Source organism: Dasypus novemcinctus, chromosome 10 (assembly GCF_030445035.2).
Source record: "Dasypus novemcinctus isolate mDasNov1 chromosome 10, mDasNov1.1.hap2, whole genome shotgun sequence".
Lineage (NCBI taxonomy): Eukaryota > Metazoa > Chordata > Mammalia > Cingulata > Dasypodidae > Dasypus > Dasypus novemcinctus.
In genome coordinates, this window is record NC_080682.1 from 367,196 (window position 1) to 394,608 (window position 27,413).

A 27,413-nucleotide genomic window follows, 5' to 3' on the forward strand; every position below is an offset into this window, starting at 1 on the left:
GCTCCCACCCAGCGGGGGGCTCCAGAGGCCGTGCCTGCTCTGCACCGAGGCTCCCAGGTCTTGGGGGGCTCTGCCCTTCTCGTGACCCTATGGGGTGTGCGTGGGCCCCTGGCCCTCGTAGGGGCACACACAGGAGCAGGCAGTGGCACAGCCTTGCTGAACCCCAAACTGGCCTTCCACCCCCAGGGACATCACCTTGCGGTACAAGGAGATCCGGCGGCAAAAGCAGGAGAGCAGGGACAACAAGGGCCGCGCCGTCAGCAACGGGGACGGGCACTCGCCGGGGCTGGAGGATGACCAGGGGCCTGGGACGGCCGAGCAGGAGGGCGCGCCTCCACCCAGCTGACATTCCCCATCTTGGCCGTTTGCCTCCTCCTTTGGTGATTCCCGCTAGAACCTTCTGACAGGCCCCTGGCCCTTGTGGTTTTATTTTCCTTTTCTCCCCGCCCGAGGCGTCTGCTCACAGAGGTGTCCACGCATGCACTGGGCTGTGCAGAGCAAGGGACGCCCTGCCCAGAATGTCCACCTGCGTGCGCCACTTGCGTGCACGTGCTGTGGCTGTGTGCGTGTGTACACGTGCTACAGCTGTGTGCATACATGTGCTGTGGGTGTGTGTGCGTGTGTGTGCTGTGTGTACACATGGTGTGTGTGCGTGTGCACGTGCTGTGGGTGTACGTGTATGTGTACACATGGCGTGGGTGCGTGTACACATGCTATCTATGGCTGCGTGCATACACGTGCTGTGGGTGTGTGCAGCCGCATGCGTTCCGCCCCAGAGGCCTCGAGCTGTGAGCCGTGGACCAGCTGGTCCACTGGTGTCTAGGTCTCCTTCCAGGAGCCCCCGCCTCAGGTCGGCCCTGCCCGCTTCCCCGTTCTGCTCATCTGGGGCCTTGGGTGTGGCCCAGGCCAGAGCCGGGGGGAGTCCACACTGCCTTGCACTGGCCCCAGGGCCTGGCAGCACCGAGCTGTTTCCTGTGGAACATTCACACGCACCGGGCAGTGTAGACTGCCCGTGAGGCACCCGTGGCCAGGACTGTCCCGGTGACTCCCAGGCTCCAGGCTCAGATCCACGAGCAGAGAGAACAAACGAAGCAGTGGCGGGGCCTGCCGCTGTGGCTCCCTGCGCTGTCCCAGCTGGCCCGGGCTTTGGGGTCCAGACCGCGCCACCCCGGGTGCCAGTGCTCACCGGCTCTGCCCTGATGGTGCTGACCCGCCCCCAGCAGTGGGCTCTCCCACATGCAGCAGCCCAGACCCCCACACGAGCCAAGCAGCCCCATCTCCCAGGGGCTCAGGGCACCTCACTCCTGCACCCCCCGCCCCGAGCATAGGGATAGCAACTGGGGCTGCGGAGGCGGGTGGTGGGGAGACAGGGCCGTGGAAGGAGCTGGCCTCTGCTTTGTGCAGGTGTGGGCAGGCTTGTGGGCACCGGCCGTACCCAGCTGAGGGGCCTGGGTGGATGAGGGGCTTCCAGGAACGGGCTCCAGGCTGCGGGAGGTGTTCAGCGGGGGTTTCAGAAAAGGGACAGCCGTCTTTGTAGGCCAGTGTTCCTAAATTTTAGGGCGGAAGTTTCTGTACACGCAGTCGAAGAGGAACGTGCTGACGTACCCACTCCCACCCTGCCTCCAGGCTGTGCCCCCTCTTCCTCGGGGAAGGAGAGGCGCCGGCACAGCAGCCACGGGCTCGGCAGGGTGGGTGGCAGGTTGGAGTGGACTCGGAGGAGGGACCAGCCAGCAGCCACCCTGCCCCAGGCCCAGAGCGTCTGCCCGTGCCAGGCCCGCCCTGCTCTGGCACAAAGGGCTTTTGTTTTGTTCTTTTCCCCTTGTTTTAAAGCCATCAACAGTTTTTAAATTATTGCTTAATACAGTTTGTCATTTAAAACAAATAGGAAAAGGGTTACAAGTAAAAATAAGTTTACGCATTTCTATTTCCCTGAAGTCCAGCCTCCAGTTCTTCACTTGGCCTCGAGTTCCTGACTGTGCCCTTTCTTTAGCATCATTCCTTCCATCCCCGTCTGTTCACCTGGAATGTCACCACCCCCTCCTGCCTGAGGGCATTTTGCCAGGCACGTGTTCCTCAGTGAGTCTGCTCTGCGCAGCTTCCCACTGCCTCCGCGGCCATGGTCTCTGATGAAGCCGGGAGCCCTTGGGCGCATCACTTCACTCCTTTGCTTTTGGGCTTTTCTTGTCTTCGGCATTTGTCAGCATGTGCAGGTGTGTGTCGTGTCACGTTCGCTGCCCCTTGTGTCCATTGAGCTCACCAGCTGGAGGTGCCCCTCGCTGCCTCTGCACCTTCACGTGCCGTGCTCTGAGCGTGTGCACTTTACTCCAGTAACTCTATTTTAGGAAATTTCAGGCTTAAGGGAAGTTGAGACCAGAACACGGACCACCCAGGCTTGCACCCACTTGGCCTCTGGGCAGGAGGGCCGGCAGGAGAGCCCCGGGCCCAGCCCAAGCTCATTGGGCACCCAGAGGAGGTGCTCGTTCTCTCACGGCTTCTAGTGGTCTCTTAAATCCCGTTTGGTTGCCGCGCCGTTTAGGCTCCTTTGAAGTAATCCTCAGCCTTTGGATTCTCCCCCCATCTGGGCGCAGCCTGCCGCCCCGGGCTTGTCCGGTCAGCTCAGCTGTGCAGAGCAAGAGGGACGTGGGTCCCGGCCGCGGCCCTCGGCTGTGCCCACGCACTGGAGCCAGCACCCCCTTGCCCCAGCCTGCCTGCCCTTCAGAGGCCAGGCTGCATCCCTGCGTCATCTTGATGTACACGTTGTCCCAGCCTCAAGCACGGGTCCGTCAGCCCAGCCCTGCAGCGGCCTCTGCCCGTCCCTGGGTCCTGGCACACGCTCCTCGGGCCCGTCCTGTCCTGCCAGGGTCACCCCTTCCACCCACTGGCCAAAGACCCGGACAGGCCTGAGGGGGCCACAGCCCTCTGGTCTGAGGGCTCAGATGATGCGGAGTGGCAGGGTCCGGGCTCTGCCGGCCGGGGACCAGTGGGAGCAGCACCTGCCCGGCAGCGCCTCGGGGCATGGCAACGCGCCGGCAGAGCATGAGCACGCATTCCTGCGTCCCTCAAGTCCTAGCAGCGTCAGAAGCGGCAGGACATGCGTGGACACGTGGATGCCGGGAGGGGCATCCTCTGGCACAAGGACCTGGGCGCTGCAGCACCGCGACGAGCTTGGGAGGACCCAAGGGGGCCTGGCCGAGGCGAGCTGCCGAGCGTGTGGCCAGCGGACGGGGCACGGCCCGATGCTTGAGGGCTGCTGTGCAGAGACCGAAGAAGGGACAAGGATGCTTTCCCACCAGGAAAAGGGCTTTAATAAGACAGTATCTACAATGTGCCCACCAAAATAAACTGATACCAGAGTTTCTTTTCAGCCAGAGCCAGAACAGCTGGAGTCAAGAACCCCAAGCCCCAGGGAGCTGGAGGGGCGGCCAGGGAAGGCAGCGGCCCCGGCCGGGAAAGCGGGTCTGCAGGGACGGGGTGTGGGGGCCGGCTCAGGAGATGATCCTCAGGGAGGGCCTGGCCTCCTCCAGAGCCTTGAGGCGCTCCTCCGCCTCCTCGGTCCAGTAGATGTCGTACAGGCTGCGCAGGGAGAGCGGGAGGGAGTGGGTAGGCCGCGGCCGCCCCGCGCCCGCGCCCGCGCCCGCCCCCTTCCCGCCAGCGGCACTCACACCAGCTGCTCCAGGCCGCAGCCGGGCTGCTGGAGGCTCCCCACCAGCTGCAGGACGCCCGGGTCCCCCATGGGGTTGTTGCTGAGGTCCAGCTCCCGCAGGCCAGGGCAGGAGAGCAGGAGCGCGGCGAGGGCGGCGCAGCCCCTGTCCGTCACCTCGCAGTCGCCCAGCCTGAGGGCCGGGGGGCAGAGGGGCCAAGGTCAGGCGTGTGGCCCCTGCCTGGGCCCCGTGGCTTGTGCACAGGCAGGTGGCGTCTTCCAAGTGCGTAAGAGCATCGGGCATCAGCAAGGCGAGGCCCTGGGCGGCAGCTGTCTCCCTGCCACCTCAGCCTCTGCACCCTGGCCCCAGGACCCCGCACCCCTGGGGAGCAGATGCCCCTCACGAAGGCGGTGGTGGCTAAGCAGGCGCTGCCCGGCATGGACTGGTGTGGGTGAGGGGGCCCTGGGGAGGCGTCCTGCTGGCAGAGGCCCTGGAGGGTCTGGAAGGGGCAGCACCAGGGTGGGCAGGACGGGAGGAAACGCTGGCGCAAGAGCTGCCACCCAGAGTCCCGAGCCCTTCCACGTGCGGCAGGTGCCCCAAGCTGTGGGCATGGCTCCAGAACCAGTCACGGGTAAACACGGGGAATGCGGGAGCAGGGCTGAGAAAGCCAAGATGCTGGAGAGCGCGCTGGGGCAGGCGCGCACGTCGAAGGCGCTTCTGGTGAGCCCAGGAGGCAAGAGCCTGCCCAGAGCAATCGTGGCAAAGCGGAGCAAAGGCACAGCTTGGGAGGCTCTGGTGGGGAGAGCCCAGCTGCTGGAGGGCAGACCTTGTCCTGCGCTCAGACGTCAGGCCGAGGTGTTTCTAAGCTAAGTGTGGGAGGTTTCAGCAAAACGCAGGAAAGAACAACTAAGCGCAAAGGAGCCAGAACATGGTTAGGGAAATTCTCAGCCTACTGAGAATGTAAAAGATGCCAAAACGCGGAGGTGCATGTGTATATTGGAAGCAGATAAATTGTTACAAGTTCTGCAGGCCCACAGCCAGAGGGAAGTTTTGCCCCAGCACAGGCTTCATGCCTATGACTGATTTTGATGAGATTTTGAACTTTGTTACTGAAATGAATTGTGTTCTTTGAATATTGTGACGTAACGAATACATTTTACAAATAGAAAAAACCTGATTTTCGAGGTCCATCTGTGTATGGTAATTTGAGTCTTTTATGGACCCCAGAAAATTATGTTCCTAAATTGAGCTGTTCCTGTGGTGGTAAACTGTATTGTAATTAGGACCCTTAAATTAGTTTCAGTTAAGGGCAATTTCATTAATTACTTCAGTAAGATGTAGGTGTACCCCAGGGTGCATCTTAATCCTCTTACAGGTGTCCTTTATGAATGAATCAGGAGCAGAGAGACAGAGTAAAACTCCCAGAAGCCGAGAAGCCACGGGGGCCAGAAGCTGACGTCAGCAGCTCACAGAGGCTGAGAGGAGGCCTCGGAAGCCGGAAGCGGAGCGGTGGGACGCGGAGGTGAAGGCGAGACCAGCAGCTGCCTTTCCACACAGCTGCGGCTCCGTGAAGGCATCTCCTGATGACGCACTGATGTGGACCCTTTCAAACCTCAGATTTGTTAATAGTTAATAGAATTAGGAGGTTCGCTGTTAGGAAAGCTCTGGAGAGAAGGCCAAGGGTATGTGTGGACAGGTGTACACTGATGCTGAAAGGATCGGGTGTTTCGGCAAAGGCAGGGAGAGGTGGGTTATCAGGAAAGACCTGTGAGACGCCCCCGAGGGCAGGCGCCCCGAGGGCAGGCGCCCCGAGGGCAGGCGCCCTGCACAGGCCCACAGCTTCCTGGGAAGGTCACAGCAGAAACTGCCAGCCAGACTGAGAGGAACGGAGACCAGACCTGGGCGGCAAGGGCTGTGCCCCACAACGGGCTGGCGATGCTGCTCAGGTGGAAGACGGGTCACCCGGGCCGCCCTGGTCCCGGCAGCAGCGCCCCTGCCCGGGGTCTGCGTGGACCGGGCCCTCCGTCCCTCCTGCTCCCCTCGTCCTGCCTGTGCCCCACTGCACCTGGGAGCAGGCGACGCCTGCAGCTCCGAACCCCACCGTGCCTGCCCTCAAGCCTGGCCCATCGCAGCCGGCGCTGTGGGCGTCGGGGAGCGTGCTCGACGTGTAGACTCGGCCCCGGGCCAGGGCCAGCAAGGTCGGCCCAGAGCAGCCGTCTGGAGGTGCCAGGGCCTCACCCGAGAACGTGTGAACATTTCCTTTTGTAAGGAAAATGAGGAAAGGGGACTCGGCAGGTGTGACCTGATCCAGTCACGAGTGGGCACGCCCGGCAGAGACCGGCCCCGTGGCCACCCCCAGACGCGGCCCTGCAGAGACCTCGAGCTGGATCTGGACGTGGGCCTCCAGACCACGTGCATGGTCATCTGTCCCAGCATGCCAGGGAGCAGTTCTGGACATCCACGCTGGGCAGGGGAGCTCAGAAGGGAGGCCAGGAGGGAGCTGAGAGCGTGGGGAGTGACAGGCAGGAGGGCAACCGCTGCCCCAGTGGACAAAGTACAAGCAGCGGAAAGCAGGAGGGAGGGATGGGGAGGAGTGGGTGCTGAGAACCACCAGGACGGCTGACCGGAGAGCAGATGCCGCCTGGACACCGCAAAGGCACCTCGGACCCCTGTGGCTGGCAGGCGGCCCCTCCCACCTGGACACAGGCAGCACCACAGAGGGCTGGGGCTGGACTCGGCGCGCAGGCGCCCGTCCACACCCCTTGTGCCCCGGGCCTGGCAGCCAGCCGCCATTCAGGGCTTCGGCACCGCTCAGTGTACGCACAGCGGGGCGAGCAGGAGAGGAGGGCAGCAGAAGGCGCCCAGAGCCGCGGCACGACAGCGGCAGCGGAGGAGCACGCAGGCGGGCGATGGTGAGCGTGGGCACGCCTCAGAAACAAGGACAAAAACGCACCCGACACCGGGAGAGAACGGAAAATCAGCACGTCCAGAGACCTAGCAGGATCCTGGCACTCCAGAAAGAAAGAGGCGAGAGATGTCATCCAGGACGCGGAGCTGCCAGTGGGAAGTGGCTCGAGACCCACCTCGGGACAAGGAATACCAGACGAGAGCGTGAAGGCTCCCGAAGGGGAAGAGGGCGGCAGGGGACCGTCGCGAGTTAAGAGCCAGCAAAGTCTTCACGGAAAGCAGAAAACGACGCGCAGAATATCCCACGGGGGGCAGGCGTGCAGCCTGGGAGGTCTGGAGAATCCCCTCGACAAGAACGGGACGAAGAGTAAGGAGCCCAGAAGCCAGCGGCGGACGGCGGTCGCCAAGCAAGAAAGAACCGGCAGGGAACGGCTGCCGTGGGAAACGCGCGCAGGGCTGAGCAGACGTCACCAGAGCGCTGCCAGGTGCGCGGCAGGGCCCGGGGCTGAGCTGGGACGCGGGCGCAGGGCACTCACCAGAGAACGCGCAGCGCGGAGCCGGGCAGGCCCAGGCCCTGGCACAGCGTCTGCACGCCCGCGTCCCCCAGCGCGTTGCCACTCAGCTGCAGCTCCAGGAGCGACTTGTTGTGCCCCAGCATCGAGCCAAAGTGCGGGCAGCAGGCGGCCGTGAAGCCGCAGCTCTTCACCCTGCAGGGACACGCGGAGCCACAGTCCCGCCCGCCGCCCGCTCCCGGGCAGGCGCCCCCTCCCTCGCTCCAGGGCACGGTGCCTCCGCCGCGCCGCGCACGAGCACCCTCTGGCTCGGCACCTGCTGTGCCCTCCCAGCTGGGCCGCAGCCCCTGCCGCGCTCACCACAGCGACTCCAGCCGGCAGCCCGGCTCCCGCAGGCTCTCGCACAGCAGCCGGGCGCCCTCGTCCCCCAGCTGGTTGCCCGCCAGGCTGAGCTCCCGCAGGCTGTCCTTGGCGCGCAGGAGGCGGCACACGTCCCGGCAGCCCTCGGCGGTGATGTCACACTCCCAGAGCCTGCGTGGGGAGCGCCATGCAGGGACCCCTTCTCCAAGGAGCGCCCACCCCCTGCCCGGCAGCCCGACAAGAGGCGCCTCGCGGGGGGAGCCCGCAGACCCCCACGCCGCTCACCACAGGATCCGCAGGCTGCAGTCGGGGCCGAGCAGCGCGGGGCACAGCGCGGCGAGGCCCGCGTCGCCAAGCCGGTTCTCCCCCAGGTCCAGCTCCTGCAGCGAGGCCTTGGCGGCCACGACGCGGCTCAGATCCTCGCAGTTGGCCGCCGTGACACCGCAGCCCTCCAGCCTGGGGGCAGGCTCGTCAGGGCCACGCAGCGCTCCCACCATGAGCCCCTGGAGGAAGCGTCCCCAAGACCCCCTGCTGGGCCCCTCCAAGCCCCCACCTCACCTGAGCTTCTCCAGCGGGCTGGCACACTCCACCAGGCAGCGGCACAGCGCCCGCACGCCGGCCTCACCCACATCGTTGTTGCTCAGCCCCAGCTCCCGGAAGCTGGCCTTGGTCCTCAGCGCAGCGGCCAGGGCCTCACAGCCAGCAGCGGTCAGGTCGCAGTACTCCAGCCTGCGGGCGGACGCGCAGCTCCCACCTGCCCCGCACCGCGGCTGCCGAGGACGCGTGGCGGGGACGCCCGCTCCTACATCCCAGCTCCAGGACGGCTACAGCCCGGGCATCCTCCCCGCTCGGTGCCGCAGCCAGAGCCCTCACAGTGCGAGGAAGCACCCAGGGCCTTGGGCCACGGCCCTCCTGGAACCCCCCGCGCGCTGGGTCCTACTGCGCCCTCCAGGGCGGGCCTGCGTCAGGCTCGGGGTCACGGGGGGCTCGGGGCCCTGGCCACGCACTGCCCACACCTGGACGGTGCGGGGGAGGGCAGGGTGGGCCGGGGCCCTGGGGGCACTTACTTCAGCTTCTCAAGGTTACACTGGGGGTCCTGGAGCCCCTCGCAGAGCAGCCGCAGGCCTGCGTCCCCCAGGGGGTTTTCGCTGAGGTTGAGCTCGCGCAGGCTGGGCAGGCAGCGGAGCGTGCCCGGCAGCACCGAGCAGCCAGTCGCCGTCAGGCTGCAGTTCTGGAGACTGGGGCAGGCGGGGTGTCAGGGCCTCGCGGGAGACCACCACCCAGGGGTGGCGCCCTCGGCCCTGCGGCTCCGCGGCCCTCACCTCAGTTTCTGGACGCGGCGTGCCCCCTGCAACCCCTGCAGCACCAGGCGCACGCCAGCGTCGCCCAGCTCGTTGCTGCGCAGGCACAGCTCCGTCAGGGAGGCATTGGCCCGCAGGCCGGGGCCCATGTCCGCACACCGCTCCTCCGTGAGGCCGCAATCGTCCAGCCTGCAGATGGGACACACGGCGTCAGCAGAGGGGCACGTTTCTCCAAAACGCTTTTATGTGCATGGATGCAGGTTCTGACCATGGCGTAAATTCATGTCTTAGTTTAAAAGCTCCTGTCATATCTTCAGGGGGAAAACTGAGACCTTCAATAACTCCAAGGAAGTGCCTGAGAAAGGACAGGCCGTGCCACCCCGAGCTTCCCATGGTCAAAGCTGGAACAGGGCGCAGGAAAGCCAAGAGTGACACAGGATCACAGCGCAGAAAAAGCTGCGTCTCCTGAGCCCGTGCCGCCAGGGGAGTCCACAGACAAGGGCCAGAACAAGACTGCGCTTCCCTACAAAGCAATGGCAGCCAACAAATGTGGAACGAAGTGGGAACCAAAGGCAGACACCCAGGAAGGCGAGTGGCGAGAGCCCGGTGGCTGCAGAAACTGCCAGCGAAACTCCGAAGAGACACAGGGCGGCAGCAGGGTCTCAGCGTGCGTCCCCTGGGGCGAGTGCCAGAAGCAGTGGGTGTCACGGAGGGACCACGGGACCTGCCCCAGCCACGTGGCAGGAACCCATTAAGCAGCTGGGACGCCATTTCCATGCCAAAAACATGGAACCCCCGGACCGCCAGCAAGCGCCAAAGCCAGGCCGAGGGACTGACGGCCTCTCAGAAGCGCCAGGTAGACAAGGACAAGGAGAGGCGCTGCCACCAGTGGGGGACTAAGGAGCGAGACGAGCGAGCGCCTGTGGGACCCGGGGGTCCAGGGCAGGACAAGGCGTCGTGGCGCTGGGCACACGGCGGCTCCCGTATCAAGCCTGCGCTTGCAGCGCTGCCACGTGGCTTGCTTCGTGGGCACCAAGTGCTTGGTGACGAAGGACGCTGAGCTGGGGCCCGGCCGGGCAAGTAGCCTCGAGAGACCTCAGCGAATCTCCCGTGAGGCTAAAGTTACTGCAGTGTGAAAAGGCAGAGAAAAGGACAGGCAAGGCAGGGTCTTCCTGCTTGAAGGGCAGAGCCTGGCCGGGACCACGGGCCAGGAGCCCCCACATTCCCGGCAGGGGGCCGGGCCTCTCAGCCATCCCAGTTGCCAGGACACCCCAGAGCCAAGCAGCCCCAACCCAAGCCAAGAACGGCCTTTCCGTGGCTTAAACCATTAAGAAAGTCGACCCTGCAAGAGCACCTCGTGACAGGAAGTTCCTGGGATTCAGAGCCTGCCTGCCACCTGCCCGGGGCCCCAAGGAGGCCGTGCCTACCTGATGACCTCGCACTGCCCGATCCGCGGGAGGACCTCGGCCCACCTGGCGCCGCTCAGTTGCTCACACTGGATGTCCAGGCTCATGGCGAGGAGGTACTTTCTAGAAAACGGAGGGGGCAGCTCAGACACGTTTCTCAAGACTCGGCAGATGGGACAACTAAAAGCCCAAATGCGAGAGCCCAGAGGCCTGGCCTTTCTGGACTGGGCTAGGACCCCCCTTGGAGGGAGTCCCCAGCACAGGCCACCAAGGCCAGCAAGTCAGGGACGCGCTATGGGGCAGCCCCAGAGACAGCCTGGCTGGGGAGGGGCTGCAGAGGCCGTGGGGGGACACAGTGGCCTGTGGCCAGCTGACGCTCCCCAAGGAGTACCCACCGCAGGCCCTGGACAGGGCATCGGCCCAGGGGTCAGCCCACAGGAGGGGCTGCACTGGGAGGTGGGGGGGCAGAAGCAGGTCAGACCCTGAAACGCTCAATGGGACAAGCCAGGAACCCACCGACACCAGAGGCGAGGCCACCTGACGGACCCCCGGGCAGGGCCAAGGGCACAGGTGCACCCCTGCCTGGGGGACCTAAGTCAAGCCCACCCCTGGGTGAGAAGAGGCACGTACCTCGCCCTGCCCTCAACCTTAGCAGAATCACAGGGGGAGGAGGCATCAGGGAACGTGGGCACAGCTCCTGAGCCTGGGGGCACACTGGGAAGTGGGACACCCCACAGGGCCCATGCAGGGGTGGGGGGAGGGCGGGAGGAGGAGCAGCAGCAGTGGGGGGAGGAGCAGCGAGGAGCAGCTGTGGGAGGAGCAGGGGTAGGGGGAGCAGGGGTGGGGGGCAGCAGGGGTGTGGCCACACGGCTTCAGCACCAAGCACGCCTAGCAGGCGATGGTGAGGACAGCCGGGTCCCAGTGCCCCAAGCTCCCGCGTGCGCCTAGCAGGCGATGGTGAGGACAGCCGGGTCCCAGTGCCCCAAGCTCCCGCGTGCGCCTAGCAGGCGATGGTGAGGACAGCCGGGTCCCAGTGCCCCAAGCTCCCGCGTGCGCCTTGGGCACGTTGCTTGGGTCTGTGTCCCCTCTGGATGGCGCCCCAGGAATGGAGGGGCCTCCAGGCAGGACGCCCCAGGCCGCTCTGGTGATGGCGACACGCACAGCGCGCACTCCCTGCTCTGCCCACGCCGGGCGGCAGACACGTGGGTGCAGGAGACTGGCTGCAGGAGACTGGCCGGGACGTCGGGTGCGAGAGGCAGGCGCTCAGCCTCTGCACAAGCCCCTCCCCAGCCAGGACGGTGGCTGCTCCCGAGACCCCGCGTCCCGGCCCCTGCACGGGGCCCTCTGGGCACAGGCCCCTGCGAGGCGGCCCTGGCACCTGCGCCCACGAGGGCAGCCACACGGCCCCTCCCGACCGGGCCGCACCGCAGCCCCCGGCCCCGCCCCGACACCTCCGGCTCCTCCTCCTAAACCTCCGGCTTGCCCTCGGGGCTGTCCCCCCGGCCGCCCGCCCCACTGTCCCAGGGCGCTGGGGCCACCTGGCACCCCGAACTCCAGCTCCTCGAGAGCAAGCCCGACCCCCCTCGTGTGGCCCAGGGCTGCTAGGAGGGGCCGTCCCGCCCCAGGCCCGCGGGGTCACTGGCCAGGCCACACGCCTCTGAGTCACCAGGGCGCGGTCACCCCAAACACCGGCCCTAACGACGTTATGTGCCTCCTGGTCCCAACGCTGCACCCCCACCCGAGCTGCCCCCTGCGCGGCCCGAGCCCTAGCGCACACCCAGGCCCCGCCGCTCTAGGCCAGGACGCCAGAGGAGGCCGATGCCCGCGAGTGGGGGCGCGGCCGGAGGGGCGGGGTGCAGAGGGGGAGGGGAGGGGGGAGGGGGCGGGGTGCAGCGAGGGGGAGGGGAGGGGAGGGGAGGGGAGGGGAGGGGAGGGGAGGGGCGGGGCGGGGCGGGGCGGGCCCGCACGGCACACCCGCAGGCGCCCGCAAGCCTAGGCCCGGCCGTCCACGCATTCCGCGGCCCGGAGCTCGCGCAGAGGGACCGAGGGTCTGCCCAGGCAGGTGCGGTTACCTGAGGCAGGTGAGGTTACCTGAGGCAGGTGAGGACCGAGGTCTGGCCGAGGCAGAGCGGGGTGGGGGCGGCCGGGAGCGGCTCAGGACCCGCAGGACCCTCAGCACCCCCAGCGCCAGGCCCGGCTGACGAGCTCTCCGAGAAGGAGGCCTCGGGAGCGCAGGGCCAGCCTCGGGGTCAGAGTTCGCCCGGCGGACCCCCCGGGAAGCTCACCGCGCGCCGCCGCCGCCCCGGAACGCCGAAGGGGGGCTGGGGGCGGGGCCTCCGCGCTTCCGCGTCGCGCACGCGCTCTCGCCACGCGCGCCCGAGACCCTCCCCGCGCGTGTCAGGTCCCAGGACGGGCCGCCCCGCCCCGCCCCGCCCCGCCCCCCAGGGTCTTCTTCCGAGGCGCGGCTCCTGCCCCGCCCGCGGCGCCCGGGGGTCCCTCCCCCCTCACCCCGACCAGCCATTCCCAGGGCACTGGACTTCACCTTAAGCCCGAGACACCCGTTTTGCTCTCAGACTGATGTAAAAATGCAAATGCTGATGGTTAATGTAGCAAGGGTGTGGGGAAAAGGGTGGAACTGGTGTTAGACGCAGGTGTAAAGCGTACAAATCTTTGCACTTCCAAGTGCGGATCAGGAGAGAGGCGCAGGATCAGGAGAGGCGCAGGATCAGGAGAGGCGCAGGATCAGGAGAGGCGCAGGATCAGGAGAGAGGCGCAGGATCAGGAGAGAGGCGCAGGATCAGGAGAGGCGCAGGATCAGGAGAGAGGCACAGGATCAGGACAGGCACAGGATCAGGAGAGAGGCGCAGGATCAGGAGAGAGGCGCAGGATCAGGAGAGAGGCACAGGATCAGGACAGGCACAGGATCAGGACAGGCACAGGATCAGGAGAGAGGCGCAGGATCAGGAGAGAGGCACAGGCGCAGGATCAGGACAGGCGCAGGATCAGGACAGGCACAGGATCAGGACAGGCGCAGGATCAGGAGAGAGGCGCAGGATCAGCAGAGAGGCGCAGGATCAGGACAGGCACAGGATCAGGAGAGAGGCGCAGGATCAGGAGAGAGGCGCAGGATCAGGAGAGAGGCGCAGGATCAGGAGAGAGGCGCAGGATCAGGAGAGAGGCGCAGGATCAGGACAGGCACAGGATCGGGAGAGAGGCGCAGGATCGGGAGAGGCGCAGGATCAGGAGAGAGGCGCAGGATCAGGAGAGGCGCAGGATCAGGACAGGCGCAGGATCAGGACAGGCGCAGGATCAGGAGAGAGGCGCAGGATCAGGAGAGAGGCGCAGGATCAGGACAGGCGCAGGATTGGGAGAGAGGCGCAGGATCAGGAGAGGCGCAGGATCAGGAGAGGCTCAGGATCAGGAGAGAGGCGCAGGATCAGGACAGGTGCAGGATCAGGACAGGCGCAGGATCAGGAGAAAGGCGCAGGAGCTTCGAGACGCGGCCCGTCGTGTCGTCTGGCAGCACCTTTGCTCCTGCGCAGACCCTGACAGCCGAAGGCCCAGCAGCAAAAAGACGGCTAAGCAGTTTACACCCGTGAGTGGAAGAAAACATTAACACGCAGGGATCCTCAAGGACAGCCTGAAGTTTCTTTAAAAATGCACATTAAGACATTTTAGCATTTCTTTTAAAATACTCTGAGATGGGCATGGAAAACTTACACGTCATCCCCCACATGGATGGGTCAGCCCCTAGTGGACAGGGGCCGTGCCATCCAAAGGGGCATGTTTGCATGCTGGCCCCACACACCTGTGAGCGTGGTCTACCTGGAACTAGGGTCTCCGGATGTAATCAGTTAAGCGGAAGCATGCTGTGATGAGGGAGCCCTAATCAGCTGACTGGTGTCTATAAGGTGGGCATTTGGACCCAGGCAAGACCACCACGTGACCATGGTAGCAGACTGGAGTGACACAGCCACAAGGCCGGGAATTCCTGGAGCCACCAGTTAGCCAGAAGAGGCAGGGGAGCTTTTCAAGGGAGCACAGCGCTCCCACGCCTGGAATTCTAGGCCAGAACTCTGCAAGGGTCAATTCCTGGTCCTGTTACAGCAGCCCCAGGAAGTGGGTACAGTGCATCCAAAGGTGTGGTGCAGCTCCCCACGTGTCCCTCACGCCGCTGTGCACGTACCGGAGCCGGGAGTCTACGTCGTCCCAGCCCACAGGCACCAGCTGTGCACCGCACACTGCTCTAGGTGCACAGCCTGCAGTGAGCAAAACGGATAAAATAGAGGTGCACAGCCTGGGGGGGCAAGCTCCAGGCTCCTGCCACCAACTTCCCCAGCCTGGACTTGATTCCCCATTTGGTCTTCTTGGGGGGATTTGGCACACTTGGAGCTCGCTAACCAGTGGGCCGGTCCCCCCACCCCAGGGCCAGCTCCCCCAGAGCAGGACGTGGGGGTGCAGCTGAGATTCCCAGCAGAGGCTACAAAGCCTGAGGAAGGGCAGAGGTGGGCGAGGGGTGGAGGGGGGCTCTGAGTACAATGGCACCAACAAACTCCAGATGATTTTATCACATGAGCCATGCATGCTTTCTGTTTGTTTCTGTTTCTTTTAGGAGGTACTGGGGATCAAACCTGGGACCTCATATATGGCAAGCAGGTGCTCAACCACTTGAGCTACATCTGCTCCCCTGTGAATGCTTTTTGTAGAAAAACTAGAAGACAGATAAGCAAAAAGACGAAGCCCAGAAGCCTCTCTCTCAGGACAGGCATTCTGACATTGGCATATGTGCCTCGGCTCCTTCACTTTGCCTAGACACACACTTTCCTTAAAAAAAAAAAAAAGTGGGTATTAGGTGTGAGAGGCAAAATAAGGGTCCCAAAGAGGTCCTCCTAATCTCCAAAACCTATGACTCTGATGTAACATGGCAAGAGACCTGTAATTGTGAACAAGGACCTCGACATGGAGAGTCTCCTGGATTCCCCAGGTGCCCAGTGTGATCCCGGGGTCCTAACCATCTCCCTGGAGCCACTGGAAGGAACCGGCCCTGCAGGCACCAGCACCGCAAGATAAAGAACTGTGTGCTGCTCACAGTCTCAAGTTTGTGACGGTTTGTTATAGCAGCAAGAGGAAACCAATACACTAGTAAACTACGACAATCTTAACAGATTATAGTGAGCATAACTAACACAGCTGGTTTATAAGTGGGGTTGTGGCTGAGAGGGTAATCTAGGGAAGTAAATATCAATTGAAAGAAAGTTAGAGAATAGGGACAAGTAACAGTGAACCCAGAACTAGAGAAGGATGGTGGTTAATAGTACAAATACAAGAATGTTCATCTATGAACCAGAACAAACGTACATCACTATTAAAGGTGGTAAGAATATAGTGATGGGGCAGCGGACGTGGCCCAGTGGTTAGGGCGTCCGCCTACCTCATGGGAGGTCGCGGTTCAAACCCCGGGCCTCCTTGACCCGTGTGGAGCTGGCCCATGCGCAGTGCTGGTGTGCGCAAGGAGTGCTGTGCCACGCAGGGGTGTCCCCCACACAAGGAGTACGCCCTGTAAGGAGAGCCGCCCAGCGGGAAAGAAAGTGCAGCCTGCCCAGGAATGGTGCAGCACACATGGAGAGCTGACACAGCAAGATGATGCAACAAAAAGAAACACAGACTCCTGGTACTGCTGATAAGGATAGAAGAGGTCACAGACGAACACACAGTGAAAGGACACAGAGAGGAGACAACTGGGGGGGGGGGGGGGAAGGGGAGAGAAATAAATAAAAAATAAAACTTTAAAAAAAGAATATAGTGATACATGGAAAAATAGAATTAATGTAACTTAAGCCCTATCGTTAACAGCAATATTGTAATACACTTGCATCAATGTCATACAGGTACTATATCAATGCTAAGGGTCAGTAATAGAGGAGTATGGGATTTCTCTCTTGTGGACTAAGACAAACGTTCAAAGGTTTACTGGGGCGATGACTGCACAACTCTGTGATGAAAGTGAGAGCCTGTGAGTGCACACTTGGGATAGAATGACCAAGGCGTGGGACTGTGTAACACGGTGAGCCGTGCGGTGGAAGGTGGACTGCGGTTAGCAGGGCAAATATGAGTGTTCTCTCATGAACTGTAACAGTTGTACAGTACTAACACATGGTGTCGATAACAGGATAATAGCTTATATACCAAACATAAACTATGGGCTCACAGTTAGTGGTCATGGTCTGATCAAGTTCTTTCATAATCTGTAACAAACGTTCCACAACAATGAAAGGTGTCGGTGGAGGGGGAATGTATGGTAATTCCGCACACTATGCATAACTGTTTTGTGAGCTCACAAGTTCTCTAAGAAAAAAAAGAAAAATATAAAATTGTTCAATTTTTTTAAAAATGAGATTTTTTAAAAAGCTGTTATAATCTGTTTTTCCACTCAGTTTAATACATGCATACAGTGGAACTTTTAACGAGGTAGCTGGAAAATGTGCCTATTCAAAACTTCTGTTTTAAAAGCAGCTCTGAAAAATTCTAAAATTTTCCCCAGTAGTTTTCTACTAATTTAATACTCTTTGTTTTTAGTCCCTAAAAGGACAATAACCAGAACTTCCCAGTTCTGCTTACAGGAATAGAATAATATCTCAAAGCAAAACTGCAGAATAAAAACACCTTGAAAGCCAGAAAAATCTGTAACTCTCCTCAGAAACAAAAAGCTTAATATCCTTAAATGGTCAGCTATACATCTATAAACTTTAATCAATAAACTCGGGACAAGCAGGATTTTTAGGATGCTTAAGATAACACAGGACGGAGGAATTTCCCCACATCCTCCCTGAAAAACCCTTTAAAAACTCCAGCGTCATCAGCGACGTGGCGAGAACGCTTCATCCGTCATCATCTGGCCCTCCACCCCACCCCCTTTTCTCTACCTACGAAAACCCTAGCTCCCATTCTCAGCTGGAACTGGCTTTGGGAAAATTCCCCCAGTTGCTTCCTGTGCACCGGCACGCGGGCGCTTCTATTAACCCCCCGGGGAAGCAGACGTGCTCGACTGACAGCGCCCGCCTGCCCCAGGGGAGCCCGGGGTTCCAGCCCCGCGCCTCCTGACCCGAGAGATGAGCTGCCCACGTGCGGCGCTGATGCGCGCAAGCAGTGTCCTGCCACGCGGCGTGCCCCGCGTAGGGGAGCCCCACGCGCAAGGGGCGCGCGGGTCAGGAGGGCCGCCAGCACCGGAGGAAGCGCAGCCGGCCCGGGAGCAGCGCCGCGAGATGACGCGAAAGATTCCCGGTGCGGCTGACAATACAAGCGGGCACAGAAGGACACACAGCGCGGGACACAGGGAAGACGGGGTAAGGGAAAGAGAAATAAATCTTTAAAATAAACAAACAGAACCGCCGGGCCTCCCAGGCCTCGCCCGCGGCCCTCCCGCGTGCACCCCTGGGGGCAGGCCGCGGCCTCTGGGGTCCCATCACCCCGACCCCTCAGCGCACCGGGGCGGGGCCGCCGAGACCCCCGCCGCAATTCCCATCGTGCCCCGGGAGGAGGGCGCGTGGGCACGCTCGGGGCGCGCCGACTTCCGGCACAGAGCCGCCCCGCCCCGCCCGGGCAGCGGGGCCGCAGCAGCGCCAGGGCGCGCCTGCGCAGACGGCCTGCCCGAGGCCCGAGCTGGAAAGGGCGGCTGGGACTGGCCCGCCATCTGACCCGCCTGGGCTGACGGAGCGACTGACCTCGGGGCGACCGACGGACGACTATCACTGCTCTGGGACGGAGCGCGAAAGGGCCGGCTTCTCTCCGAATGGGGCGTGGAGTATCTGGGCGGAGCCGGCCAGGGGCGGGGGCGGCAGGGCGGGGCCTCCGGGGACAGGATGACTGGACCCAACGCGGGGGCGGGGCCACAGTGAGGGGCGGGGCCTCCTTGGGCCGAGCGACGCGTCCCAACGACGGGGGCGGGGCCAGAGTGAAGGGCGGGGCTTCCGGGGAAAGGAAGGCTGGACCCAACGCTCGGGGGCGGGGCCTCCTGGGGCAAGGTGGCGCGGGCCAACCCGCGGGGCCGGAGCCAGAGTGAAGGGTGGGGCCTCCTGGGGCAGAGTGACGCGGCCCAACCGAGGGGGTGGGGCCTCCTGGGGCAGAGTGACGCGGCCCAACCCACGGGGGCGGGGCCAGAGTGAAGGGCGGGGCTTCCGGGAGGCCGAGTGCCGGGACCCAACGACGGGGGCGGGGCCAGGGTGAAGGGCGGGGCTTCCGGGGAAAGGATGGCTGGACCCAGCGCTCGGGGGCGGGGCCTCCTGGGGCAGGGTGACGCGGCCCAACCCGCGGGGGCGGGGCCAGAGTGAAGGGCGGGGCCTCCTGGGGCAGAGTGACGGGTCCAACCCGCGGGGGCGGGGCCTCCTGGGCGGGGCCGGGCTCCACGTGGACGCACCGCTTCCCTCCCCTTGCCGCGGAAGGGTGGCCACGCGCGTGGGGCTGGCCTCGAACGACGGGCGCACTAAGAAGGCGGCGCCGGGTCAGCGGCCGCGGGGCGTGGCGTAGGGGCCGCGGTCCTCGCCGCCCCGCGGGGTCTCCCGGCCTCGCCGCGGGCCTGGCGCGGAGCCCTCCTCGTGTCTCGCGGGGCTGGCGGTCGGGTTTGGCGCGATGGGGCCTCGGTTAAGAGCCCACTTCTGGGTGTGGATACGAGATGTGCTTGCCTGGGCAAACTCAAGGAACTTTAGTGGAAAAGCTTGTGACATGTTTTCGGGGTTCGTTCTCACTTAAGGTTTCTCTCCTGACCCCAGGTCTCAAGAGTGGCCATTCTGGCAGCTGAGGCTTGTTCTTGGCAAGAGGTGGGCAAGGCGCGGACCCCCGCTCCAGAAGGCTGATTCCGGCTGGCGCCCATGCCCAGCTCTCTGGCAGCCCGCTAGGATGCTCTGCTTTCCTGTGCCAGGATTTTGTGTAGGCTCTTGAGTAAGCTGCAAGAAGTGAAGTCCAAGAGCACGCCACGCTGATCAGGCCAGTACTTTATTAAGGTAGGGAGGGAAGAGAAATGGGAGAAAATAACAGATTGTGGGGCCCAGGTAGAGAGGAAGGGGCCAAGGAGTGATAAAGAGGACTGATTTATAGAATACACTCCCCCGTTATAGACTATAAATCGCCAGGTTCACTTGTCTATTTTTCCAAGCAGGGTGAAGAAGCCAGAATAGGGCACGAACAGGCACTGGGACAAGGCAAAGGCAAGAGAGGGCAAAAGGACTTTGCACTTGCTTTTTTAAAAATTTATTTCTCTCCCCTTCCCCGCCCCCGTTGTCTGCTGTCTGTGTCCATTCACTATGTGTTCTTCTGTGTCCACTTGTATTCTTGTCAGCAGCACCTGGAATCTGTGTTTCTTTTTGTTGTGTCATCTTGCTGTGTCAGCTCTCCGTGTGTGCGGCCCCACTCCTGGGCACACTGCACTTTTTTCACGCTGGGTGGCTCTCCTTACAGGGTGCACTCCTTGTGCGTGGGGCTCCCCTACGTTGGGGACACCCCCATGTGGCACGGCACTCCTTGCGCAAATCAGCACTGCGCGTGGGCCAGCTTACCACACGGGTCAGGAGGCCTGGGGTTTGAACCTTGGACCTCCCATGTGATAGGCGGATGCCCTATCCGTTGGGCCAAGTCCGCTTTCCTGCACTTGGTTTTTAAACCATTAACTATTCTGCCCTTTGTGGAATAGTTGGAGGCGCTCCAGCTGTTCGCTGTTTTGACTGATTACCGCACCCATGGATCCTCCAGGAGGGCCCAACGATAAGGCCCTGGAGAATGCCGGGGCTTCCCCCGCTTCCAGAGGGAATCTCCTCCTGAATGGGGAATTTCACGAGGGTCTCCAGCAGCCATCTTGGGGGTACTGATGTCCACGTGGACTTTTTGCCACGTTGCAGATCCATCTATTGGTTCCCTCCCTAGCCTGCCGCATTCCCACACTGCACCCTCCTAGGGCTGTTTCTCTGTTTGGCCTAGAAGCCGTCTATGCCCCCTTTTGTGACACTCGCCCTGTGGGGCGTTGGGACGGAGCGAGGAGGCCTGGGTGCAAGTGCTTGGTCAGCTCCAGACTGCCCAGGAGCCTGCGTGTCAGGATGGCCCCATTTCTGTAGCCGGACCTCCTGTCCGGACATCTGGCTGGGGGCGGGGGTCGACCAGACGTGGGATCCATGGAAAAATACTTCTTTGTTTTGAATTTTGAACTTACTGGTCCACCCACTGTCAGATCCAAAGTGGACAAAAGCCTTGCCACCCCCAGGTTCATTTTGCGTCCCCTCGCCCCACTCCTGCCCATTTCCTGTGGACCGTGGGAGATTCATTTGTGCTTTGTCTTCAGGATCCAGCCCCAAACAAGCATCTGATCAGTGTGGCGTCCCCGCTCCCTCCTGCCACCTCCTGGAAGTGGAGTGCTCTGGGATGTTCTTGCCAGTCCGTTCGTGTCTGTCACAACCGTGGTCTGAAAACGCGCCGGAGAAGCCAAGTGATGACCAGACCTGGAGGGACGGCGTCCCGGGTTTCTCTACACATGTAAATATAGTTCTTTTTAAAAACACCTCTTTACGTACAGAGCAGTATGTGCAGAGAGAATAGTGCTCGAAGGACGTCCACAGACAGTGCCCACGTGGAGCGCCGTAACTCCTGGAAACACACACGTGCTGACGGGACACTTGGCTGGTGGTTCTGGGCTCTTCCGCCCGCGTTGCGGCTGTGGTTTGTGTCACTGCCGACAGCAGCACGTGGCGAAGGAGGACCTGCCACTGGGGCCTGTGGGGCTGACTTCTGTGACTCAGCAGGACCCGGGCTGGGGGAAGCGCCGTGCTCCTCACCCCCGCAGGGTCTTGGCCTCACGTGGCAGGTTTCAGCCACACGGTATGGAAGCGGTGGTCCGGGGACGGTCCTCCCAGCCCGAGATGGCCTGCAGATCTGGACAGTGACAGCCCCTCGGGCCCCGTAGAGCCCCTCCCTCCCTCCGGCGTGGGAGGAGGCAGGCATTCCTAGTTCAAGGAACATAGGTGGGGCCTGTATTAGGGTTCTAGGGCCACAGAACAAAGTACCACAACGGGTGGCTCTAAGTAACAGACATTTAACTCGCAGCTCCAGAGTCGGACCCGAGGTGGCGGCAGGGCTGTGCCCCCCACGCCTGCAGCAGAACCTGGCCCGGCCTCTCCTGGCTCTGGACGGGGCTCCCACCCCCACCTTTGCCTTCCTTCCTGATAGTTCCGCTGAAGCCCTGGGGGTCTGAGACCTTTGAAGAAGGTGCAGTGAGAGAAGTCATGGCCCCGAGGGCCCCTGGGTGGGCAGGGTGCGACGGTGGCCATGGCCACGTGGGGCAGCTGTGTTGCAGGCAGTAGGTCCACAGCTGTGAACCGGCTGAGGACAGAGGGCGCAGGCATCTCATGTCAGAGGAGACTTAAAGTGCAGAGCGGGAAAGCAGAAATAAGAGGAGGAAACACAAGCTCATTCTACCAGGCCAACACCCTAACACCAAGGCCAGATAAAGACACAAGAAAAGGAAGTCACAGACCAGTTTCTCTCATGAATATAGATGAAAACCTTCAACAAACGCTTGCAAATCAAATCCAACAGAACATCAAAAAATTATACACCATGATTGGTGGGTTTTACCCCAGACGTGCAGGGTGGTTCTGCGGCAGGTTAGCCAGGGAAACGAGAAGACGGGTCTCCACGTGGCCGACAGACAGCAAGCCCTCACTGGGATGTGCGTTTAGGTCCCGCTTCCTCTACCCGGGACCTCCCCTTGGCCCCAATATCCCAAACAGGCCTCCCCACTGGCTGCCGCCACTGGTGGGGTAAGCAGCAACAGCTGGGGCCCCTCCACCCGCAGCAGCAAGAGGAGGAATAATTAACAGTTAGAAGGTGACCTCACACGCCAAGGCTGGCTCTGTGCCTAGAGAGCCCGCACCAAACCCGGTGCATGTGTCTGTCCTTCTCTCCCATTTCCCAGCAAGCTCTGTTCTTTTCCCCCATTTCCCAATAAATTATTTTCACTGGCCTAACTAAACTGGCATGTTCTTAAATTCTTTTATGCAATATAAGAAAGAACCTAGAGGAATTCAACACTTCCCCATCTTCATTTCAACATAAGAAAATCAATTAGGGAAGCGGATGTGGCTCAATTGACAGAGCGTCCGTCTACCAGTGAGGACATCCAGGATTTGGTCCCCAGGGCCTCCCGACCCGTGTGGGGAGCTGCCCACGCGCAGTGCTGCCACTGGCGCAAGAAGTGCTGGGCCACGTGCAAGGAGCGCGCCCCACAAGGAGAGCCGCCTCGCACGAAAACACGCAGCCCACCCAGGAGTGGTGCCGCACACACGGAGAGCTGATACCACGAGACGACGCAGCAACAAAAGAGATGCAGTTTCCCAGTGCCGCCAGATAACGCAAGTGGACACAGAAGAACACCCAGTGAATGGACACAGAGAGCAGACAACAGGGGGAAGGAGAGAGAAATAAATTAAAAATAAATCTTAAAAAAAAGAAAAGAAAATCAACTAACGTAAAAGACTACACTAACAAAACAAGGGGAGGGAGTAGATGTCGCTCAAGTGGTTCAGCGCCTGCTTCCAATATATGAGGCCCTGGGTTCGATCCCTGGGTACCTCCTAAAAACAAACAACTGGAAAAAAACAAAAAACAACTCTTATTGGGGAGTGGATGTAGCTCAGTGGTTGAGTGCCTGCTTCCCATGTATGAGGTCCTGAGTTCAGTTTCCAGTACCTCTTTAAAAATTATTTTTAAAAAACAACAACAAAGAGAATGGGGGTGTGTGCCATTTTGAGATTATTTGTGAATCCCAAAAAAGAGAAAGATTATGTTTATAAACTAGTCTTTTCCTCTGGCTGTGATAACCTTTGATTGTATTAAATGCAAAGGTTCCAAGTTTACTTAATAAAATCAATTTAGGGAAATGGACTTGGCCCAGTGGTTAGGGCATCCGTCTACCACATGGGAGGTCCGCGGTTCAAATCCCAGGCCTCCTTGACCCGTGTGGAGCTGGCCCATGCACAGTGCTGATGTGCACAAGGAGTGCCCTGCAGCACAGGGGTGTCCCCTGCATAGGGGAGCCCCATGCGCAAGGAGTGCGCCCCGTAGGGAGAGCCGCCCAGCATGAAGGAAAGTGCAGCCTGCCCAGGAATGGCGCTGCCCACACTTCTCATGCCGCTGACGACAACAGAAGCGGACAAAGAAACAAGACGCAGCAAATAGACACAGAGAACAGACAACCGGCGGGGGCGGGGGGGGGGGGATTAAATAAATAAATCTTTTCAAAAATAAATAAATAAATAAAATCAATTTAGAGCTTAGTAGGCTATGACTCTGACTGATCCCCACCCCCTTGATGGGCTGATATAAAAAGACACAAGACACAGAAGAGGAAAGAACTTGGTCATTTCAGTCCTTCCATGTGACAGAAAGGAGAAGGCTCAAACAGCTAGAGCCCCGGGAAGAGAGAGGAGCCATTCACCTGACACTTGCAGCTGAAGAGAACAGAGCAGCTGAGCAGCTGAGAGGCTGGAAAAGAAATGAGGCCTTACCAGAGACTATGTGGGAAGCCCTGAGGGCCAGGCAGAGCTCGGCCGCCATCTTGCTCCAACCTGGGGCGCCGACTGGTGAGAGAGCAGCCTTGGGTTGGACTCTTTAGGGCCTTGTAACTGTAAGCGTTTACCCCCCAAAAAATACCCTTTATAGAAGCCAACAGATTCCTGTTCCTTCGCATCAGCACCCCGTTGGCTGACTGATACAGGGGGAGAACCACATGATCTCTCAATTGATGGAAAAAGGCATTTGGCAATGTCCTTCTTGATAAAAACTTATAAAAACAGGAATAGAAGGAAATTTTCTCAACATGATAAAGGGCATATGAAAACCCACAGCCAACATACTCAACGGTGAAAGCCAAAGCTTTCCCTCCACGCTCTGGATTAAGACAAGGATGACCCCAGTCACCACTCAGTAATAATAAAAGTCACCCAGAGTGGAAAGGGAGAACTAAAACTTTCACTATTTGCAGAAGACATGATCCTACATATAGAAAGTCCAAAAAAATACAACAAAACTACTAGAGTTAATAAATTCAGCAAAGTGGCAAGATACAAGATCAACACCAAAAACTCAGTAATGGAAGTGTTTCTATACACTAGTAATGAGCCATCTGAAGAAGAATTCAAGAAAAAAATACATTAACAATAGCAATTGAAAGAATCAGATATCTAGGAAAAAATTTACCCAAGGAAAACTATAAAACTTTGCTAAAAGAAATGACAGGAGATCTAAATAAATGGAAGGACATGGCACGCTCATAGATTAGAAGATTAAATACTGTCAAGATGTCACTTCTACCCAAAATAATTAACAGATTCAACACGATCCCAGTCAAACTTTCAACAGCCTACTTTGCAGAAATGGAAAAGCCAATCATCAAATTTATTTGGAAGAGTAAGGGACCCTAATTACCCAAAACCATCTTGAAAACAAAGAATGAAGTTGGAGGAGGACTCACACTTCCTTATTTTAAAACTTATTGCAAGGAAGCAGTTGTAGCTTAAGCAGTTGGGCACCCGCCTACCACACTGGAGGTCCTGGGTTCAGTTCCCAGTGCCTCCTAAAGAAGACAAGATAGTGAGCTGATGCAACAGGCTGGCGTGGCAAGCTGGCAAAATGAGATGATGCAACAAAGAGACACAAAAAGGAAACACAATGAAAGACACAACAAGTGGGAAGAAGAGGTGGCTCAAGTCAATGAATACCTTCCTCCCACCTGGGAGGTCCCGGGTTCGGTTCCTGATGCCTCCCAAAAAGAAGACAAGCACACAACAAATGGACATAGAGAAAAGACAGCAAGTGGGAAACGGACTTTGGCCCAGTGGTTAGGGCGTCCGTCTACCATATGGGAGGTCCGCGGTTCAAACCCCGGGCCTCCTCGACCCGTGTGGAGCTGGCCATGCGCAGTGCTGATGCGCGCAAGGAGTGCCGTGCCACGCAAGGGTGTCCCCCGCGTGGGGGAGCCCCCACGCGCAAGGAGTGCACCCATAAGGAGAGCCGCCCAGCGTGAAAAGAAAGTGCAGCCTGCCCAGGAATGGCGCCGCCCACACTTCCCGTGCCACTGATGACAACAGAAGCGGACAAAGAAACAAGACGCAGCAAATAGACACCAAGAACAGACAACCAGGGGAGGGGGGGAAATTAAAATAAATAAATAAATCTTTAAAAAAAAAAAAAAAAAAAAAGACAGCAAGTGAGCAAACCATGAGGGGGGGTGGTGGAAGAGAAATAAAACAAATCTTAAATAATAAAAATAAAACTTATTACAAAGCTAAATCAAAACAGCATGGTACTGGCATAAGACTCAGTATATTGACCAATGGAATCAAACTAAGAGTTTAGAAGTAGATGCTCACATCTGTGGCAAACAGATGTATTTAATATGTATATTTCATTAGAGAAGTTGTGAGCTCAAAAACAACCATGCATGATGTGCAGAATTCCCACACATCACTCCTCCACCAGCACCTACATTGTTGTGGAACGTTTGTTACACGTTATGAAAGAAAATGATCAGACTGTTACCACTGACTGTGGTCCGTAGCTTACACGTGGCATATTTTTTTCCATACACCCCTATCATCACCACTATGTAACAGTCTCATGTATTTGTTATAGTTCATGAGAGAACGCTCATTGTTGTACTGTTGACCACAGTTCATCTTCCGCCACAGGGTTCACTGTGTCATACGGTCCCTTGCCTTGTACGTTCTATCCTAAGTGGACACTCAGTGGCTCTCATTCTCATCACAGCTGTACAGTCACCGTCCCAGTAAACCTTTGAATATTTTTCTTAGTCCAAAAGAGAAAATCCCATACCCCCTATTATTGACCCTTCTTTGACACTGATGCAAGAATATTACAATATTGTTGTTAACTATAGTGCGTAAGTTACATTAATTGTACTTTTCCCGTGCATCACCGTATGGTGCTAGTTCATAGCACCTTCTTGTATTTGCACTATTAATCACAATCCTTATCCACCCCTGGGTTCACTATGTTATTCATACCTAGATTATTCTCTAACTTTCTTTCCATTGATATTTACATCCCTACACTACCCCCCTTTCAGCCACATTCTCATTTATAAACCAGTTGTGGTAGTTACACTCGACAAATCTGTAACCATCAACTCTATCCATTTCCACACTTTTACAGTCAAGCTAATTGAAAATTCTACACATATGTAGAATCCCTGTCCACAGCCCTCATCCGATCTCCTAGTAACCTATACTACAGTTTTTAACTCCAGGTGCTTATTCTTCCCATTTAGTTCTTACCAGAGATCACACAATATTTGTCCTTTTGGATCTGGCTTATTTCACCCAGCAATAAGTCCTCAAGGTTCATCATGTTTATCATGTGTCTCAATTCCATTTCTTACAGCAGCACAGTGTTCCATCGTGTGTATCTACCACATTTTCTTCATCCAGTCATTGGTTGATGGACACTTGGGTTGTTTCCATCTTCTGGCAATAGTGAATAATGCCACAATAACATTCGTGTGCAAATGTCTGTTCACATCACAGTTTTCAGTTCTCGGTATATTCCTAGTAGAGGGATTGCTGGATCACACAGACGCTCTATGTTTAGCTTCCTGAGGAACTGCCAAATTGTCTTCCACAGAGGCTGCACCATTCTACATTCCCACCAAAAATGAAGGAGCGTTCCTGTTCTTCACATCCTCTCCAGCACTTGTTTATGGTTTAATTCACCCCTCAGCAGATGGCTCCCTCGTCTGTCTGCTCATTGTGTCTGCTCATTGTGTCTGCTTGTTGTCCGCTTGTCTTCTCAGGAGGCACTGGGAACCAAACCCGGGACCTCCCATGTAGGAGGTGGGTGCCCAACCACTTGAGCCACCTCTGCTCCCTGCTCGTTGAATCTGCTCATTGTGTCTTCTTGTCATCAGATCATTGCATCAGTTTGTCTTCTTTAGGAGGCACTGAGAATCAAACCCGGGACTTCCCACGTGGGAGGTGAGTGTCCAGCTGCTTGAACCACATCTGCTCCCTGGACAATTAATTTTTTTAAATATACTTTAAATTTTTTTAAAAAAGATACTTAGGTTACATAAACGTTACATGAAAAATATAGGGGATCCCCATAGGTCCCACTCCCTACCCCTCCCACATTTTTGACAAGGCTGCCAAGTGCACTCAATTGTGAAAGAATAGTCTCTTCAACAAACGGTGCTGGGAGCACTTGATCCATAGCAAAAGAATGAAGGAGGACACT

The 27,413-nt window shown here is 58.9% G+C and overlaps 2 protein-coding genes across 5 annotated transcripts in view; one reads left to right on the forward strand and one right to left on the reverse strand.

The window, feature by feature from the left end:
- PTDSS2 (phosphatidylserine synthase 2) overlaps nucleotides 1–4,829 on the forward strand; it is a 42,145-nt gene extending 37,316 nt beyond the window's left edge. For both annotated transcript variants that reach the window (XM_012525632.3, XM_004459764.5), the window contains one exon: nucleotides 187–4,829. In XM_012525632.3, the coding sequence (XP_012381086.1) occupies nucleotides 187–346 (160 nt within the window). In that variant the 3' untranslated portion in view covers nucleotides 347–4,829. The remainder of the gene's footprint in view (nucleotides 1–186) is intronic.
- Nucleotides 3,283–17,983, reverse strand: RNH1 (ribonuclease/angiogenin inhibitor 1). Of its 3 annotated transcripts, none has more exons than XM_004459778.5 (10): nucleotides 17,849–17,983; nucleotides 10,149–10,250; nucleotides 8,743–8,910; nucleotides 8,488–8,658; nucleotides 7,979–8,149; nucleotides 7,706–7,876; nucleotides 7,421–7,591; nucleotides 7,085–7,255; nucleotides 3,663–3,833; nucleotides 3,283–3,573 (listed from the first exon to the last, which is right to left on the reverse strand). In XM_004459778.5, exons 2-10 carry the CDS (start codon nucleotides 10,232–10,234, stop codon nucleotides 3,486–3,488), a joined length of 1,368 nt encoding a protein of 455 aa, XP_004459835.2. In that variant the 5' UTR covers nucleotides 10,235–10,250; nucleotides 17,849–17,983; the 3' UTR covers nucleotides 3,283–3,485. The 3 variants fall into 3 exon arrangements, with proteins under 3 accessions (XP_004459835.2, XP_058160851.1, XP_058160852.1); XM_058304868.1 differs by lacking the exon at nucleotides 17,849–17,983 and adding an exon at nucleotides 12,219–12,465; XM_058304869.2 differs by lacking the exon at nucleotides 17,849–17,983 and adding an exon at nucleotides 12,200–12,460.
- Nucleotides 17,984–27,413: the final 9,430 nt, after the last annotated feature.

What these genes read in the sequence shown, in the direction of transcription:
- RNH1 (XM_004459778.5), bottom strand. Translation starts at nt 10,234, where the DNA reads ATGAGCCTGGACATCCAGTGTGAGCAACTGAGCGGCGCCAGGTGGGCC. An exon ending in AGCCCGCTGGAGAAGCTCAG is followed by an intron (nt 7,877 to 7,978) that starts GTGAGGTGGGGG and finishes GCCTGCCCCCAG; the next exon opens with GCTGGAGGGCTGCGGTGTCA. An exon ending in TGCGGCCTGGAGCAGCTGGT is followed by an intron (nt 3,574 to 3,662) that starts GTGAGTGCCGCT and finishes CTCCCTGCGCAG; the next exon opens with CCTGTACGACATCTACTGGA.